General features: G+C 39.3%; 1 protein-coding gene across 1 annotated transcript in view; it reads right to left on the bottom strand.

The window, feature by feature from the left end:
- Positions 1–2575: 2575 nt before the first annotated feature.
- LOC103147625 (extended synaptotagmin-1-like) overlaps positions 2576–14356 on the bottom strand; it is a 19730-nt gene continuing 7949 nt past the window's right edge. The window contains exons 15-52 of the mRNA XM_007566063.2: positions 14245–14331; positions 13882–14031; positions 13650–13763; positions 13401–13577; positions 13026–13111; positions 12902–12950; positions 12614–12703; positions 12424–12519; positions 12281–12352; positions 12081–12167; positions 11842–11988; positions 11141–11247; positions 10869–11049; positions 10578–10754; positions 10415–10497; positions 9717–9765; positions 9546–9635; positions 8932–9027; positions 8730–8801; positions 8294–8380; positions 8042–8188; positions 7823–7959; positions 7610–7673; positions 7435–7529; positions 7194–7335; positions 6398–6574; positions 6227–6309; positions 5591–5639; positions 5384–5473; positions 5200–5295; positions 5039–5110; positions 4869–4955; positions 4634–4780; positions 4416–4558; positions 3806–3937; positions 3623–3725; positions 3325–3374; positions 2576–3051 (exon numbers count right to left, since the gene is read on the bottom strand). Coding sequence (XP_007566125.1) covers positions 3024–3051; positions 3325–3374; positions 3623–3725; positions 3806–3937; positions 4416–4558; positions 4634–4780; positions 4869–4955; positions 5039–5110; positions 5200–5295; positions 5384–5473; positions 5591–5639; positions 6227–6309; positions 6398–6574; positions 7194–7335; positions 7435–7529; positions 7610–7673; positions 7823–7959; positions 8042–8188; positions 8294–8380; positions 8730–8801; positions 8932–9027; positions 9546–9635; positions 9717–9765; positions 10415–10497; positions 10578–10754; positions 10869–11049; positions 11141–11247; positions 11842–11988; positions 12081–12167; positions 12281–12352; positions 12424–12519; positions 12614–12703; positions 12902–12950; positions 13026–13111; positions 13401–13577; positions 13650–13763; positions 13882–14031; positions 14245–14331 — 3939 coding nt within the window. The 3' untranslated portion in view covers positions 2576–3023. The remainder of the gene's footprint in view (positions 3052–3324; positions 3375–3622; positions 3726–3805; positions 3938–4415; positions 4559–4633; positions 4781–4868; positions 4956–5038; positions 5111–5199; positions 5296–5383; positions 5474–5590; positions 5640–6226; positions 6310–6397; positions 6575–7193; positions 7336–7434; positions 7530–7609; positions 7674–7822; positions 7960–8041; positions 8189–8293; positions 8381–8729; positions 8802–8931; positions 9028–9545; positions 9636–9716; positions 9766–10414; positions 10498–10577; positions 10755–10868; positions 11050–11140; positions 11248–11841; positions 11989–12080; positions 12168–12280; positions 12353–12423; positions 12520–12613; positions 12704–12901; positions 12951–13025; positions 13112–13400; positions 13578–13649; positions 13764–13881; positions 14032–14244; positions 14332–14356) is intronic.

The raw sequence follows: 14356 nt of genomic DNA on the forward strand, positions 1-14356 counted from the left end.
TGTAGCATACTGTAATCACACTACTAATATATTAAATATGTATTTACAATATACTTAAAATACAATCAAAGTATATGTTGAATCTAATTCAATCACTAAAATAGTACACTCAAAATATACTAACCAAGCACGTTTTTGGTACATAAAAATAAGTACACTTAAAGTACAGTAAGTACTACTTAAGTTTGTCCCAAAAAAGTACATTGAAGTATGCTTAGCACACTTTAAATAGTGCTTAAGTACTACTTAAATACACTAAGCACCAAATTAGTATTTCAAAAAAGTCACGTTTTAAGTATACTAATTCTAAGTATACTCGAAATATACTCATGATTAGTCCTACTAAAAGTATGCTTAATTATGTTAAAATTTAACATACTTAGTACACTATTTTTTCACTTGGGAAGATAGAATTTAAAACCAGGCATATTAAATGTCTTTAACGAACCTGAGAAGAATAGGTACACATATCCATGTTTTCAAACTCCATGGCTTCAGATTCTTCTTGGTAACTCCACATTTTGATTATCTTCTTTCTTCCTTGAAAACAAAACGAACCTGTTAGCCAACATCTAACTATGCAGGAAAACAAGACTGACAGGTTTCCGCTACGCTTCACTTTCGATTGTAGAAGTTTGTTAGCACAACAATTAGCTGCTCGCATTCTCTCACTAAAACTGGTAAGATAAAGCACATCACTCCAGTTCTAAAGTCCCTACACTCAGAGAACAGACTTTTAAATACCGTTGTTAGTTTATAAATCACTGAACAGCTTAGCATCACGATACATTAAAGATCTCCTGTTGTATCAACCTCCTACACCTCTTAGGCCTCTGGTTCTGGTCTGCTCTGCATCCCCAGAACCAGAACCAAACGAATAGGATCAGCATTATGCTTCTATGCACCACAAATCTGGAACGAATTTCCAGAAAACTGCAAAACTGATGAAACACTTAGTACCTTTAAATCTAGACTAAAAACCCACCTGCTTGGAGTCGTCTTTGAAGCATTCGATTAATGGCACTCGACTTAATGTAATGTTTCGATTGTTGATTCTATGTTGCATAGCTTTGTGTTTTTATGATGTAAAGCACTTTGAAATGCCTTGCTTCTTAAATGTGCTATACAAATAAGATTTAAGTGATTGATTTAACACGATGTTATTTTCTGCGACAGACATTGCGGTCTGTCACCGCCCAGGGTGAACCCCGCCTATGGCCTGACAAGTTCGCTGGAGATAGGCACGATCAACCCGCTCGACCCCTAGGGACAGGGTGTTAGAAAATGGATGGATGGATGGACGATGTTATTTTCTGAGAGCTCTCGGAGTTTAAGCGTTCATACAACAAATAAACACCAATTAAACGTTGTGACGAGCTTACCTTCGCTTGTTCGCTGCAAACAACTCTTCTTTGTAAATGAAAGTGAAAGCAGCTGCATGTCAGAAACAGCGTCACTCCAAGTCTGCGCAAATATTACGTATGAGAGGCCCATGATCCACAACCTGCAAACTCTCTTACATATACTATCAAACTCAAACAGTATTTCTCTTCCGTGCAGTAAGAAGTGACATTTAATTAACTTGTATTAGGAATAAATGATTCTTTGTTCAATATATGTGGTACAATATGGATTCTTTGTTCAGTTTGTTAAATATTAATTCAACTGAATGAAAATGAAATGCAAAGTAATATGTAATTATTTTCCTATTAGAAAAAAATACAATATTTTTTATGATGAATTTTTAAATTTGATCAAAAATGAAAAGTAGCTAAAGATTTTGTTATTTTTCTTTTTAATATTTAATTTTACCTTTGCGGACTATAAAGTACTATATGTTTCTATTTTCTCTCACATAATCTTCAATTTGTAGACAAGTTCTTATTTCCTTTCATAAATGTATAGAAACATATTTTTCATCAATCAATCATCAACCCTTCTGAATTCAAACGCATATGTGAAGCTGCAAAACAAATTTATTTTTATTTTTTTACCATATTTCAGCAAACAGGATTCAATCTGGTCTGAAATAACTTCAAATATACAAACAAACTTATAAAAAGAAAGCATGTGAAGCAAACATGCTAAACTGTAAAAAAAAAAAAACAAGTGTAGAAAAATAATCAGTCAAGACAGATGGCAAAGTGCAGTAACATGATTATAATTTCTAGTTTAAATTTGTCTTAAAGGAGCAGAATTATGTATATGTTCCAGGAACAATGTGCCATTTTATAGCTCAAACCAAATAAGTGTTATCTTATATATATATATATATATATATATTCACCACAATTGCACTGAGAAGCAGAAGCTCATGTAATGAGCTCAGCTGATGTGCAGTTCCACCAGGAGTTCACGAATTACTGCTGTTGCTAGTCTGAAGGAACTCAGTGGGTGAGTCAGTGTATGAGGTGAAGGCTCACCTTGGAGACTGCAGCTCTGAGGAAGACCCTTGTGGTCAAGGCAGCGCTCGGTTAGACCAAGCGTTAGGCGCCTCAGAAGGAGAGATTAAAGGATTTCTCAAACATGCATGAAAGAATCGAGGCAACACTCCAGGTATGTTTTTGATGAGAGTATAACATTATAACATGATGTAAAGCTCAAAAAACATGATTTTACATAATACTGCCCCTTTAAGATAAAGTTTTGAATACTGAAATGGCATCAAGACAATGATTAAAGGATACATATAAAACATATTTGCCCTTCAAACAGGAAACTCTCCTACTTTACATTTATCCACCAGAAAAAAAAACAACAAAAAGTCCTTCAAAGGGTTCTTCATCATCCACTTTCTCAGCTCCATCTTTAAACTTAATTACTTTCCTTCTACTTAACTGCTTTGTCATCTTATCTGTGGTGCAGGAACCTATTTGCAGTGCAGTCCATTTACACCTCATATTCAAACACAATAAGCTGGGCGGATGCAGTTGAAACTGCAACAGTGGTGGGAAAGAGAAGGCATCAGTGAGCGTAACAGCAGAGTTCAGTCATTAAACTCTCCAGGTGGGTGAGGAAGGCAGCTATTCAGCATCATCAGCCAAAGTGAACCTGCAATGAAAATAGACATTTAATGAAAAGCAAAAAAAGACCAAACTTCTTACATCATCCAGAGGATGATGATAGAAGACAAAGTATCTTCTATCATCTACCACCAAGTTTAGTTTCTCTATGAGCAAAACATCTAGGCTACAACATAAAGTAAATTGTTGATATTTTCATAAAAATACAAGCATGAGATGATCTACAAATCATTTGTAGCTTGTATGTGATTTTGTACAGCACAAATCAGAGTTTGGGTTTCATTCAACAGGCTCTGCTCACCAGTCAGTGATTCCAGACTTCAGGTCAATCTGGGCCAACTCAATCTGCACCTAACGGGAAAAATCAGCAGCTGTAAGGGGCGATTCTTCATATGTTTAGTTATTTTCAGTGTTACACGCATATCAAATGTAGAATAAGTGCCGAGCCAGGCTGCATGCTGAACATTCTTCCTGTTTTTATTTGTAGTTTTTTCCATGTTTTGTGGAAAATTGACACAGCATTGTCTGTAAACTCTTGAGCTTATGCTGCCCTACAAACAAGGTGATAAAACTGTGTGTGGGTGCAGTTTCACACTGACCTGTCCAATAACATCCCGGCTCCTGAAGGAGGCGGAGTTGTTCTTCACCGACACACTGAGGCGCCTGAATCTGGCCTCGTCTTCAGGCAGGTCATACTCAAACCTTAACAAGTATTAAAAAGCACGAAGAAACAGTCAAGAAACAACAACAGCTTCAAAAATAAAGAAAGAAAATGCTTTTACCTTTCATTGTACTCCGGGTTGAGGTCTCTTTTCTTCACGGCTGTCTTTTTCTTAGTGGCTTTACTTTTGTCAGGCAGCAGCATGAGGGAGACGTAGCTATCAACACCATCCTTACTTTGGGACACCAGACCTCTGTGTGCAAAGGAACAACAAACAGAACCCTTATTTACTTGGGATGTCCCGACTCACACCCATGTTCTGGCTTATTGTATGAATACAATTTTTAACAATCACAAAATGTTTGGGGCATGTTTACTGATAGCCAAACATCCAAACTGGACAATTCCAGTTTTAAGAAATGTTTAATAAGGATTTGTTTTTTAGATCTCAATTTTTAATATTTTTTGGTTTTTAAATGAATATGCTTTAAATTTCTGGAAAGAATGTAACTGGATGCTTTTATATAGAAAGGAAAAATGTGTCTTTCACTATGTTATTCATTTCTTTTGTCCACATTCTCATTCACAAACTGAGGCTGACCAATTGAAATCATTGAGATTTGTACATTTTTTTGTTTATAACATGTTGCTTAACTCTTGTAACCTCTAAAAAAACTGGCCTGTGTGTAAAAACATTATAAAAATATGACTGTCAGTGTTTCGGCACACACCTGCAGGCATGGACGATCACAACGAGCTTTCTCTCCTTTGAGGTGTATGACAGAGACAACTTCACCTGGCCATTTCCAGGTGCAGGAGCAGCACAGGGCAGCGACCCTGAACCAATCATTTCCACCATCTTGGAGCTCAGAATCTGTCAGAATGAGACAACCAGTAGTAATCGTCATATCTAAAAGCATTCAGATGAAGTATGCCCGTATAATTTTACCTTGAGTTCAGCCCTCAGCAGGATCTGACTGTCGGGTAAGGCTCCATCTAAATGAAACCACTGATCCAGGACCAGCTGTGGAGCCGCGAGCAGCTCTTTGACTGTGATCACGAGCGAGCCCATTGGCTGGTCCCAGCCGCTGGACAACTACAATGTAGTGAGAGGGATAAGATAGTTTCAGCTGAATGTAAGCCTATTTACTACACAACACCAAGACACACAGAAACCGTCTTGCCTTAGCCACAAGCATCTGACGCTTAGGGTCATGGATGATGAAGTAGAAAGATTCGTTCCACTTAGGGCTGGAGCTCCGGTCACACAGCTGAGGAATGACGACAAACACGTGTTATTGGATGAATATGTCTTATTCCAAGCAGAGAGAGTAGAAGGTATTAGGAGTCTCACTTTAGTTTTGTAGGCTGTTTCACCCAGAACAAGCTCAACTCCTGCTTTGGGTTCTTTTCCACTCTTCTTAAACTGCATCAGAAAGGCAGATTGATGTTATGTTTTACATTAAATCGCATCTATCTAGCAGTGATGACAAAAAACAACAACAGCTGACTCACTGGAAGTGAGTGTGCCGCCTCTACGTAGACAAAGAGTAGAGCCGCAGAGGGAACGGCTTTGTTCTGGTAGGACTGCAGGGTTTGAAGCTGCAGTACCTGTAAACATTAACCACAGAGATTCATGTATGTTGTTGGCACGGCTCTTCAGCACTAATCTCTAAAAAAGCCATTGGTGAGGGCCGACCTGCTCTAGTCTCGCTGTGTTTGACGCAGTAGGAACCCATTCCAGAATCAGGTGAACTCGTCCAGTTTTCACATCTTTCAGAGTGAACCACTGCAGCAGAGACATTCAGAGACAAACAGGCAGACCAGCACCCTCCATTAAGCAATGTAACAACACAAAGTTCAGAAGTCATAAGATGAGACTCAGGATCACGAGATACTGACTAACCTGATCTGTGTACTGAGATCTGATGACCTCATTCAGCTTCACGGTGAATCTGTAAAAATATGATTAGCAAGATTTTACTTTCTCATATTTAGAAATGCTACAACCATTTACTTCAATGCATTTTATTTATATTTTATGTGATAGAACACAAAGTGATGCGTAACTATGAAGTAAAAGCAGAATGATATACATTTTTCTATTTTACAAATAAAAATCTACAACTTGTGGTGTGCATTTGGAGTCATCTCTCCTGAATCCATAGTTTGTAAAACCACAAATTCTGGAAGAAAAGTTGCTAAAAAATACTTGACACTCTGTTATAATGGGCCTCTTGGTTGTTTATCTCATCAGGTTAGGATGATGAGATAAACTCATGTCTCGGTAGCGCTGCAGTTGTGCCACTCTTAAAATGTTTCTAATGATGGACTGAACAGTGCTCAGCTTGGGATGTTGTAAGTAAGTTAAAGTTCTGCACAACTTCCCCTCTTCAGCTAAGTACTACTTTGTATTATCCAAACATAGAAATTCTGCCAAAATAGAAGCTTGGTGTTGTAACAATATAAGTGCACAATATGGAGAAGTGCAAAAGATATGGATACTTTTGGTCATTTCTCTATAACTTTACATGCCACACACCTTCCTAAGAAGTCATCTGAATCTATATCCTTATCAAATGCTTCGAACTTGATGTCCTGATCGCTGCGGCCACTCAAAACCACCTGTTTACATAAGCAGAGATGCACATCTTCAGAAAAACAACAAAAGAGGAAGCAAAAGTTGCAATATTTGAATCACAAAACTGCCCACCTCATACATTTCGTTCCATGTTGGGTTTAGATTCTCTTTGATGACACGACTTTTAAAAGCGATGTCACCGATATTGATTTTGACGTAAGGATCACTCTTGCCCTTCACCATGCCCCCCATTAGGTTGTCTTTTGCCACGAGATTCTGGGCTTCCAGCAGGTGGATCCTCAGCACCCCCTACAGGAGAAAGATATAAATTATTAAAACAGGCAGAATGTTGCTCATTATTAGAAACAAAAAAATCTGAACTTCATCTACCCTAGTGGAGTCACTGACGTAAGATGGTTACTCGACTGTTACAAACAAATCCCCTGTTAAATGCTCATGCTTATTTTAGGTGTCTGGAGTTTTTACTAGCTAACATGGCACAATAATATCTGCACAAGAGAAGAAGACTGAAAACCAGCTCCAACAGATGGTACAGCAGGATATTTGAAAGGACAAATGAGTTTCACAATTATACTATTATCACTTTAATTCAGTTTCCTTGTAGAGCACCAATTCACAACACACTGCAACCTAAAGCATCTTAGAAAAATCCTGGTGTAAATTCATTAGGCAAATTGGGTGGTGAGTCTTTTCATCGTGCTAAAGATTATATTTATAAATAGACAGTTAAAGATGTATGAAGGCCTTTCTTCAACTTTATTTATATTCACCGGACATGAATTCATCAACATTTCTGGCAGCTAGTGGAAGTTTGTGTTTTTGTTTAAAAAAACATCAACATGCATTAAGCGTTAGCTGTTGAAAGCTAATTCTGTCACTCCACACTTCAGATAATCAGCAAACCCACCTGTTTTCCAAAGTCCTGACCCGGCACTGTGTGTGGTGGGAGACTTGGAGCCACTTTGGGGATTCCTGTGACCCCTGCAGGTGGTGCTGGGTCAGTGGGTAGGCCTGTAACTGTGGCCTGAGCCAGACCTCCTAAACCTGTCCTGCACTCACAGATAAACACACAATCACGTTAGTTGTTCCAGTGTGTTTTGCTTGTTGTTCATATTTCTCTAAATATTTGTGAGTCAAATTCAACTCACTCCTCACTCTGGACTGGCTGTGGCTTCACATCTCTGTCAACCTGCGAGTGTGACTCAACCGCAGGCTCCTCTGCATACGCTGGTTCCTCCACCGGCTGACAGAAAATGATTTCAGTTACAACAGCGTAAACATTTAGGACACAGTTACTGTTGCCTTTTCCGTGGTGTGCCTTACCGCAGGAGGATGGGATGTGTCATGTGTGGGTTCAGGGTGTGCAGGCTGGACTACAACAGGAGAGCTGAAAACACATTGAACCGTTGAAAATATAAAAGCCAATCTGCAGGAAAACTACATGAATGTTGAACTACAACATTTCTGACTTTCACTACGTTATAAAGTTCAGCAGTAAAAGTTTAAAATTCTTCAAAGCAAATATGAATAACTCACTCCTTTGTTGCCAAGTTTGGGCTTTTTTTCTCCTCTTCAGCCGGCTTGAGTGTCTTTTCAGTGGGAACGGGGGCATCCTCTTCTTTTGAAGCAGCGGCAGACGTCTGAGGAACTTCCGTCAACCGTGTGTCAAGGATCTGCCAACAACAAAAATCCACTTGGTCTCTACCACGCAAGTTGACTGGAGCAGATCTAGGGCGTGTATAAATGTTGTCATACCTTCAGCTCAGCCCTGAGGAGGATTTCACTTTCAGGTAAAGCTCCGTCCAGATGCATCCACTGGTCCAGGACCAGCTGAGGCTCAGAGAGCAGCTCCCTCACAGGGAGCACCAGCGATCCCATTGGCTGGTCCCATGCACTGGATAACTTTTGATAACGGGACACACATTAGCAGCACAACTTAGATCTTTGACCGTTCACTTGATAGTGGGAGAAACTTTATTAGTGTTTTGGAACATTTAGGACATCCACCTTCACTATGAGCATCTCTTGGTTGGGGTCATGAACCGAGAAGTGGAACGCCTCACTCCACTGCGGTGATCTGGAGCGATCGCAGACCTTCAGACAGAAAAGTGGAGACGAAGGCAGAGAGTTGACTAAAATACTCCATAAACTCGTTGTTCTCAAAATATACTTGAAATTTTACTCTAATTGTACCCAACTCCTATCAAGTCTGGCATTATTTTTGTAAAGCAACTTACTTTTATTTGTTGAAAAATATAGGCTTTTATTTAGCTTTTGCTAACCTTAACCCTATTTTTGATAAAGACATGAATGAAACGTAGTACTTCGGTTACTAAAACTGATTTAGTTTGACTAAAGTAGTGATAAAGTATATAACACACACAGCACAGAAATTCATGTCATAGTGCATTGTAGATTATTCCACGACTTTGTTGTTTCATACCTTGGTTCTGTGAGTTGTGTTCCCAAATATGAGCTCAGCTCCAGCTTTGGGCTCCTTACCGCTCTTCTTAAACTGCAACACACATCCCAAAATGAGAAGAGCTTGTATTCCCTCTCAGTAATTGTGGCTTCAGATCGAACACAAAAACCTCAAAACCGTTCCTTAACCAGTAGTTCCTGCCAAGAAGATTTTTATGACTCACAGGCAACGAGTGTGCTCTGTCCATGTAAACAAAAAGCAGCGCTGCAGCGGGAACAGCCTTGTTCTGGTAGGACTGGAGAGACTGCAGCTGCATCACCTGAAATCAAATAGAAATGCATCACAGTGACTCAGCACTCGGGACGCAATACAATAACAAAATCATTTGAAGCTTTTCTCTGAAGTCTGACCAGCCGTGTCTTGACCAAAGCATAAAAGGGAAGAGTGTGAAGCAGGCTCCTTGGCAGACGGAGCAGTTTTGAATCCATCAGAATACGAAGGAATTACAATGTTATCCTCGTTTAGGCATGGAAGCGTATGTTCCTCTCTTTTATTAAATGTTTTACTGAAACCCTAAATCATGCATCAAGGCATGTGCTGTCAGTTAATGTTTGCAAATATAGCAAACATTTTTATTTGACAGATTAAGTGAAGAGGAAAGCAATATTTTCAGTATCTAACTTGTCAAATATTAATCAGAGCTCATCAAGAGAAAATTAGGCCATTCTGATTTCTAGTCCACTCACTAGTGGAGCTGTACTTAAATGAACTAAAAAAAAAACATTAAATAGTATTATAATAATATATATTTTTTTAATAAATAAATATTATATTAACCTGTTCAAGATTGTCATTACAGGACACTGTTGGGACCCACTCCAGAATGAGACGAACACGACCGGACTTCACATCGTTCAGGGTGTACCACTGAAACAGAATCATTGATTTACATCCATAAATGCATCCAGGAAGATTTATTAACACTGTACAAAGAAGAAAAACACCAACCTGATCTATGAACTGAGAGCGGATGATGTCTGAAACGCTTATTTTGAACCTGTTGAGAATGAAGAACATAATGTATAATGTGATAATATAGATAAACACATATAATATAAAAACAAAACAAAGCCATCTTCTTAATAACACGAAAGAAGAGAAGTTATTCACGCTAGGACACAATGTCAGACATATGTGAGATAAAATATGTAATTCTGATACTCTTGCAGAGAAAAGATAACCAAATGATTGGATTATAATTAATCCAGTCATACTGATTGATGTTAATTATGATTATTTGGCATCTATTCCATTCTCTGTTGGCTTTATCATTTCAACCACTAAAAATACACGTTCAGTGTAGCCATTGAGGGTAATTAGTCTAGTCTTAGTAATCAGATTAGCAGAAATTATCAATGATTGCATCAAATCAGTCCTTTACATTTGCGAGACTCCGATGATGATTACTAATCGATATGTTGTGCAACTCTATTTCAAATGTAACTTCTTTCAGGCAAACCAGGAAATGTTAGTCTATAAATAGAAGAAAAAAATGCTATTAAGACATCACACTCTAAGTTCTGTTATTTTGCTTTAATTCTCATCTTCTACATGTTTTATGATTTTAATATTATTTTCTGTGTAACTTTCAGCAAACGTACGTTCACTGAGCTTCATAAAAATGCGGACAAGCCCGTCAGCCTCACCTGCCCAAGAAGTCGTCTTTGTCCATATCTTTATCAAACATTTCCACCTGCACCTCCTGCCCTGACTGAGGCCTCAGCACCACCTGAGGACACACACAGCAGTTTGAGTGAGCGTGTGACGGTCACTGTAAAGTCAAAACATGCACTGCTGTTTCAGACAGACCTCATACATCTCATTCCAGACCGGGTTGAGATTCTCCTTCACCACAGCGCTTTTAAACATGACCTCACCAACGCTGATCTTTGCGTAGGGATCGCTTTTGCCCTTCTTCAGGCCACCCATAATGTTATCTTTAGCAACCAGACTCTGAGCCTCCAACAGGATGAGTCTCAGGAGTCCCTGTATGAATGACATACATTGCTGTGTATTGATTTATATTAAATTAAAGCTTGCTGTGTCCTTTGTTTTAAATGCAGCTACTGCATGCTACTGAGCTCTATTTATACACGTTACCTCACTGGCAAAGGTGAGGTCTGGGGATGTGTGAGGGGGTTGCGTTACAGCCGGGCTCGGCGATTCTTCCACTTTATCTTCCTTCACATCGGCTGCAGTTTCCTTTACTTCATGAACCTCCTCATCCAAAGGCAGTGAGGGAACAACAGTTTCCACAGGAGGGGTATCCACTGAAGCTGAGCTAAATAACAAAGAAGCAGCAAAGTTGAATCAAACTCAAGAGGCACTTAAGTAAAATAAGTGGAAAAATAAACTTTTCTGAATTATTTCACCTGAGGATTGTGTCTGTCTCTGGCTGGTGCTTCGCTGGAGTGGGGTCTGACGCTACAGAGACTTTAGTCTTTTCAGTAGCAAGGGGACACTTGGTAGGAACCAACATCTGTAATTAGGTTGAGTAAAAATATTTTGCTAATTAGGTTTACTGGAGCCCCAAAAGAAAAACAAACATTTCTCAACCGAAGAAGCAAGAGCTCAAAAACAGTCCTTTAAAACCCTGAGAAATTATTTTCTCAACTCTGCTGTGCTGTTCAATATCACGTCATGTAAGCTGAAAAACACACATCTAGTAGTTCTAAACATGAAGAAATGAAGTGCATCTTGGGAAACATCGAGCTTTATGACTTATTTGAAGTATGCATGCATGTTGCTATTAATGAAACCAGTGTGTTGAGATAGCATTCACCATGTCTGTGTTGTAGTGTGTCAGGATGGGGTAAGACACTTTTGCTGTAATGTTACTTCTTGTTTTTTCACTCATTTCATATTTAAAGGGGCAGTACTACGTATTTTCTATTCTTGTAGTGCCATTTTACTTTATGCTTGAGCATCAGACCACGCCACAGAAATGCAAGTTAGGTGGGCAACAGTATGATAGGAGCATTAGCTGCCACCGCAAAACGGAAAATTAATTAAAGACAGAGAGGTGGAAAAAACCCCCAAAAGATTTAGACAAAACAAATTCAGACTATCCTACCTTGAGTTCAGTTCTTAACAGGATTTGGCTCTCAGGTGAGGCTCCATCCAAATGGAACCACTGATCCAAGACCAGGTCTGGTTCAGCCAACAACTCTCTGACAGGGACAATCAGAGAGCCAATAGGAAGGGTCCAGCTGTGAGAGAGCTAAATGAAGACAATTCATAATGTCGCATGGTAGCTTAGAAGTACTAATCTATCAGAAAACTCTCTGCCCAGCTGTGTGTCTCACTTCTCACCTTAAGGACAAGAATTTCCTGTCTTGGATCACGGACAGGGAAGCAGAACGCCTCGTTCCATTTAGGTGAGGTTGTACGATCACACACCTTCAAAAGAGATGGAAAGAATCAGCAGGAAATGACCAACAAATAAAGCAATGAGCCAAACCAACCAACCAAGCCAAATTAGGGATATTTATAATTGGGGATTTTGATCTTACTGTAGTTTTGCGTGACATATCTCCAAGACTTAACTCCACTCCCACTTTTGGATCCTTTCCACTTTTCTTCACCTACAGACAGAGAAAAATAATGATTCTCTATTTAACCAATTTATTCACCAAAACATTGCTAAGTGACTCACCGGTAAGCCGTCTGCTTGTTCGACATACACAAACAGGAGACCGGCTGAAGGCACTGTTTTGTTTTGGTAGGATTGTCTGGAGTAGAACTGCAGGACCTGAAGCCACAGAAAATATTATTACATTATTACTTAACAAAAAAAAAAAGATGTAATGAAGTGATTTTTAACTGAGAACAGAGAACATGTTAACCTGGTCCAACCCATCTGGTTCTGAAGAAGTTGGAACCCATTCCAGGACCAGGTGAACTCGACCAGTCTTCACATCACTGAGAGTGTACCACTGATGAACAGAGACAAAACACTTCAATATGGGAACAAAGGGGTCTGTTTGGAACAAACTCCTTCATGTGGACATGTAAGAAATCACATGCTTCGTTTTTTTACTAAAGTACATAATACATCTGGAGATAAGAATATGGATGAACTGTCGTGCTTTTGCTTTTAATTTCGACTTTCTAAATTCCAACTAAACTCCCACCTGGTCCATGTACTGAGAGTCGGTGATATCCTTTAGACTTATCTTCAGCCTGCAAATCATAAAATTGATTATTAAAAAGGGATCATTTAAAATCTTATTAGCAAGCAATATCACTGAATGTTACCTTCCCATGAAGTCATCTTTCATATTCATGTCTTTGTCAAACACCTCCACATGCAGCTCCTGACCAGGGAGCTGGGTCAGAATAACCTACACAGAAAAAAAAAAAATCAACATGAAAATTATTGCTTCATGCAAACTTCAATTACTCTTTTAAATGGACACTAGTTGACAGTATGGATGTCCAAATCAGACTTCTGCGGCTGAACATAACTGCTAAGTGGAGCACATCCACAATATTAAACGTGGAACCTGTAAAGCTAATGAAACATTACGTGTTGTTCTCCTGTATATAAGTCTACCGTTTTCAAGTAGAGGATTGAGACACACGGAACAAAAAAAATCCTAATCAGGCCAACCTTAGTTAACAGACATTTACCTCATACATCTCATTCCAGGTTGGGTTCAGATTGCCTTTTATAACTTGACTTGTGAATGTTTCGCCTCCGATGTTGAGCTTGACGTACGGGTCGCTCTTGCCTTTCACCATTCCACCCATCAGGTTGTCTTTGGGAACAAGATTCTGACCTGCCAGGAGGTGAATTCGAAGCAGTCCCTGAAGACAAACACGACATAAGCTGTTTTGTTCGCTTGGGAAATGATATTCAATTGCATTGTATTTCATTACCTCGGTAGCAAAGCTGGGATGAGGGGAGGACTGATGGGCCAACTGTTTCGAAAGTCCAGCTGCCAAATTAGAAGAGACCTCAGCTGAAATACGATCCTCGTCTAACCACAAGACCTGTGTTGCGCAGGGAGAAAAAAGGTGAAACAGAGAGACGCCACAAAATGTCAAGAGTGAGGATTGACATTTTGTAGAATATAGAGCAGGATAAACAACAAGCAGCCCAACTATTCACCCTGAGAACTGCGTTGATGTAGATGCGACTCGCAGATCCTGCGTTTTCCAACTGGAACCACTGGTCTAGAGAAAGATGGGAAGTTTCCAGTACGCGGGAGAGAGGGATGGTCAAACTGCCCAACGTCTGCACGCGGTCAGCATCCTTCACCTGACAAAAGAAGACCAAATTACGATCATGACCAATCCACTGATGTCAGACTACATTTGCTTCATATCCAATTTTTATTTATTTAACAACCTTTATTTTGCCTGGAAATTCCTACCGAGATTAAAATGTTCTTTACAAAAAGAATCCTGACCAAGAAAGGCAGCAGCACGCAGACTTTACAAAACATTCACGACAAAAGAAAATCGCTCTTACCTGAACGTTTATGTCCTGAGCACGAGGATCTGGGATAAAGAAAGTAAAAGCTTCCTCCCACTCTGGGTTGACTGTGGTGTAGCAAATCTAAAAGGGCAAAAAAATAATAATA

This window comes from Poecilia formosa, unplaced genomic scaffold (genome assembly GCF_000485575.1).
Source record: "Poecilia formosa unplaced genomic scaffold, Poecilia_formosa-5.1.2 Scaffold186, whole genome shotgun sequence".
Lineage (NCBI taxonomy): Eukaryota > Metazoa > Chordata > Actinopteri > Cyprinodontiformes > Poeciliidae > Poecilia > Poecilia formosa.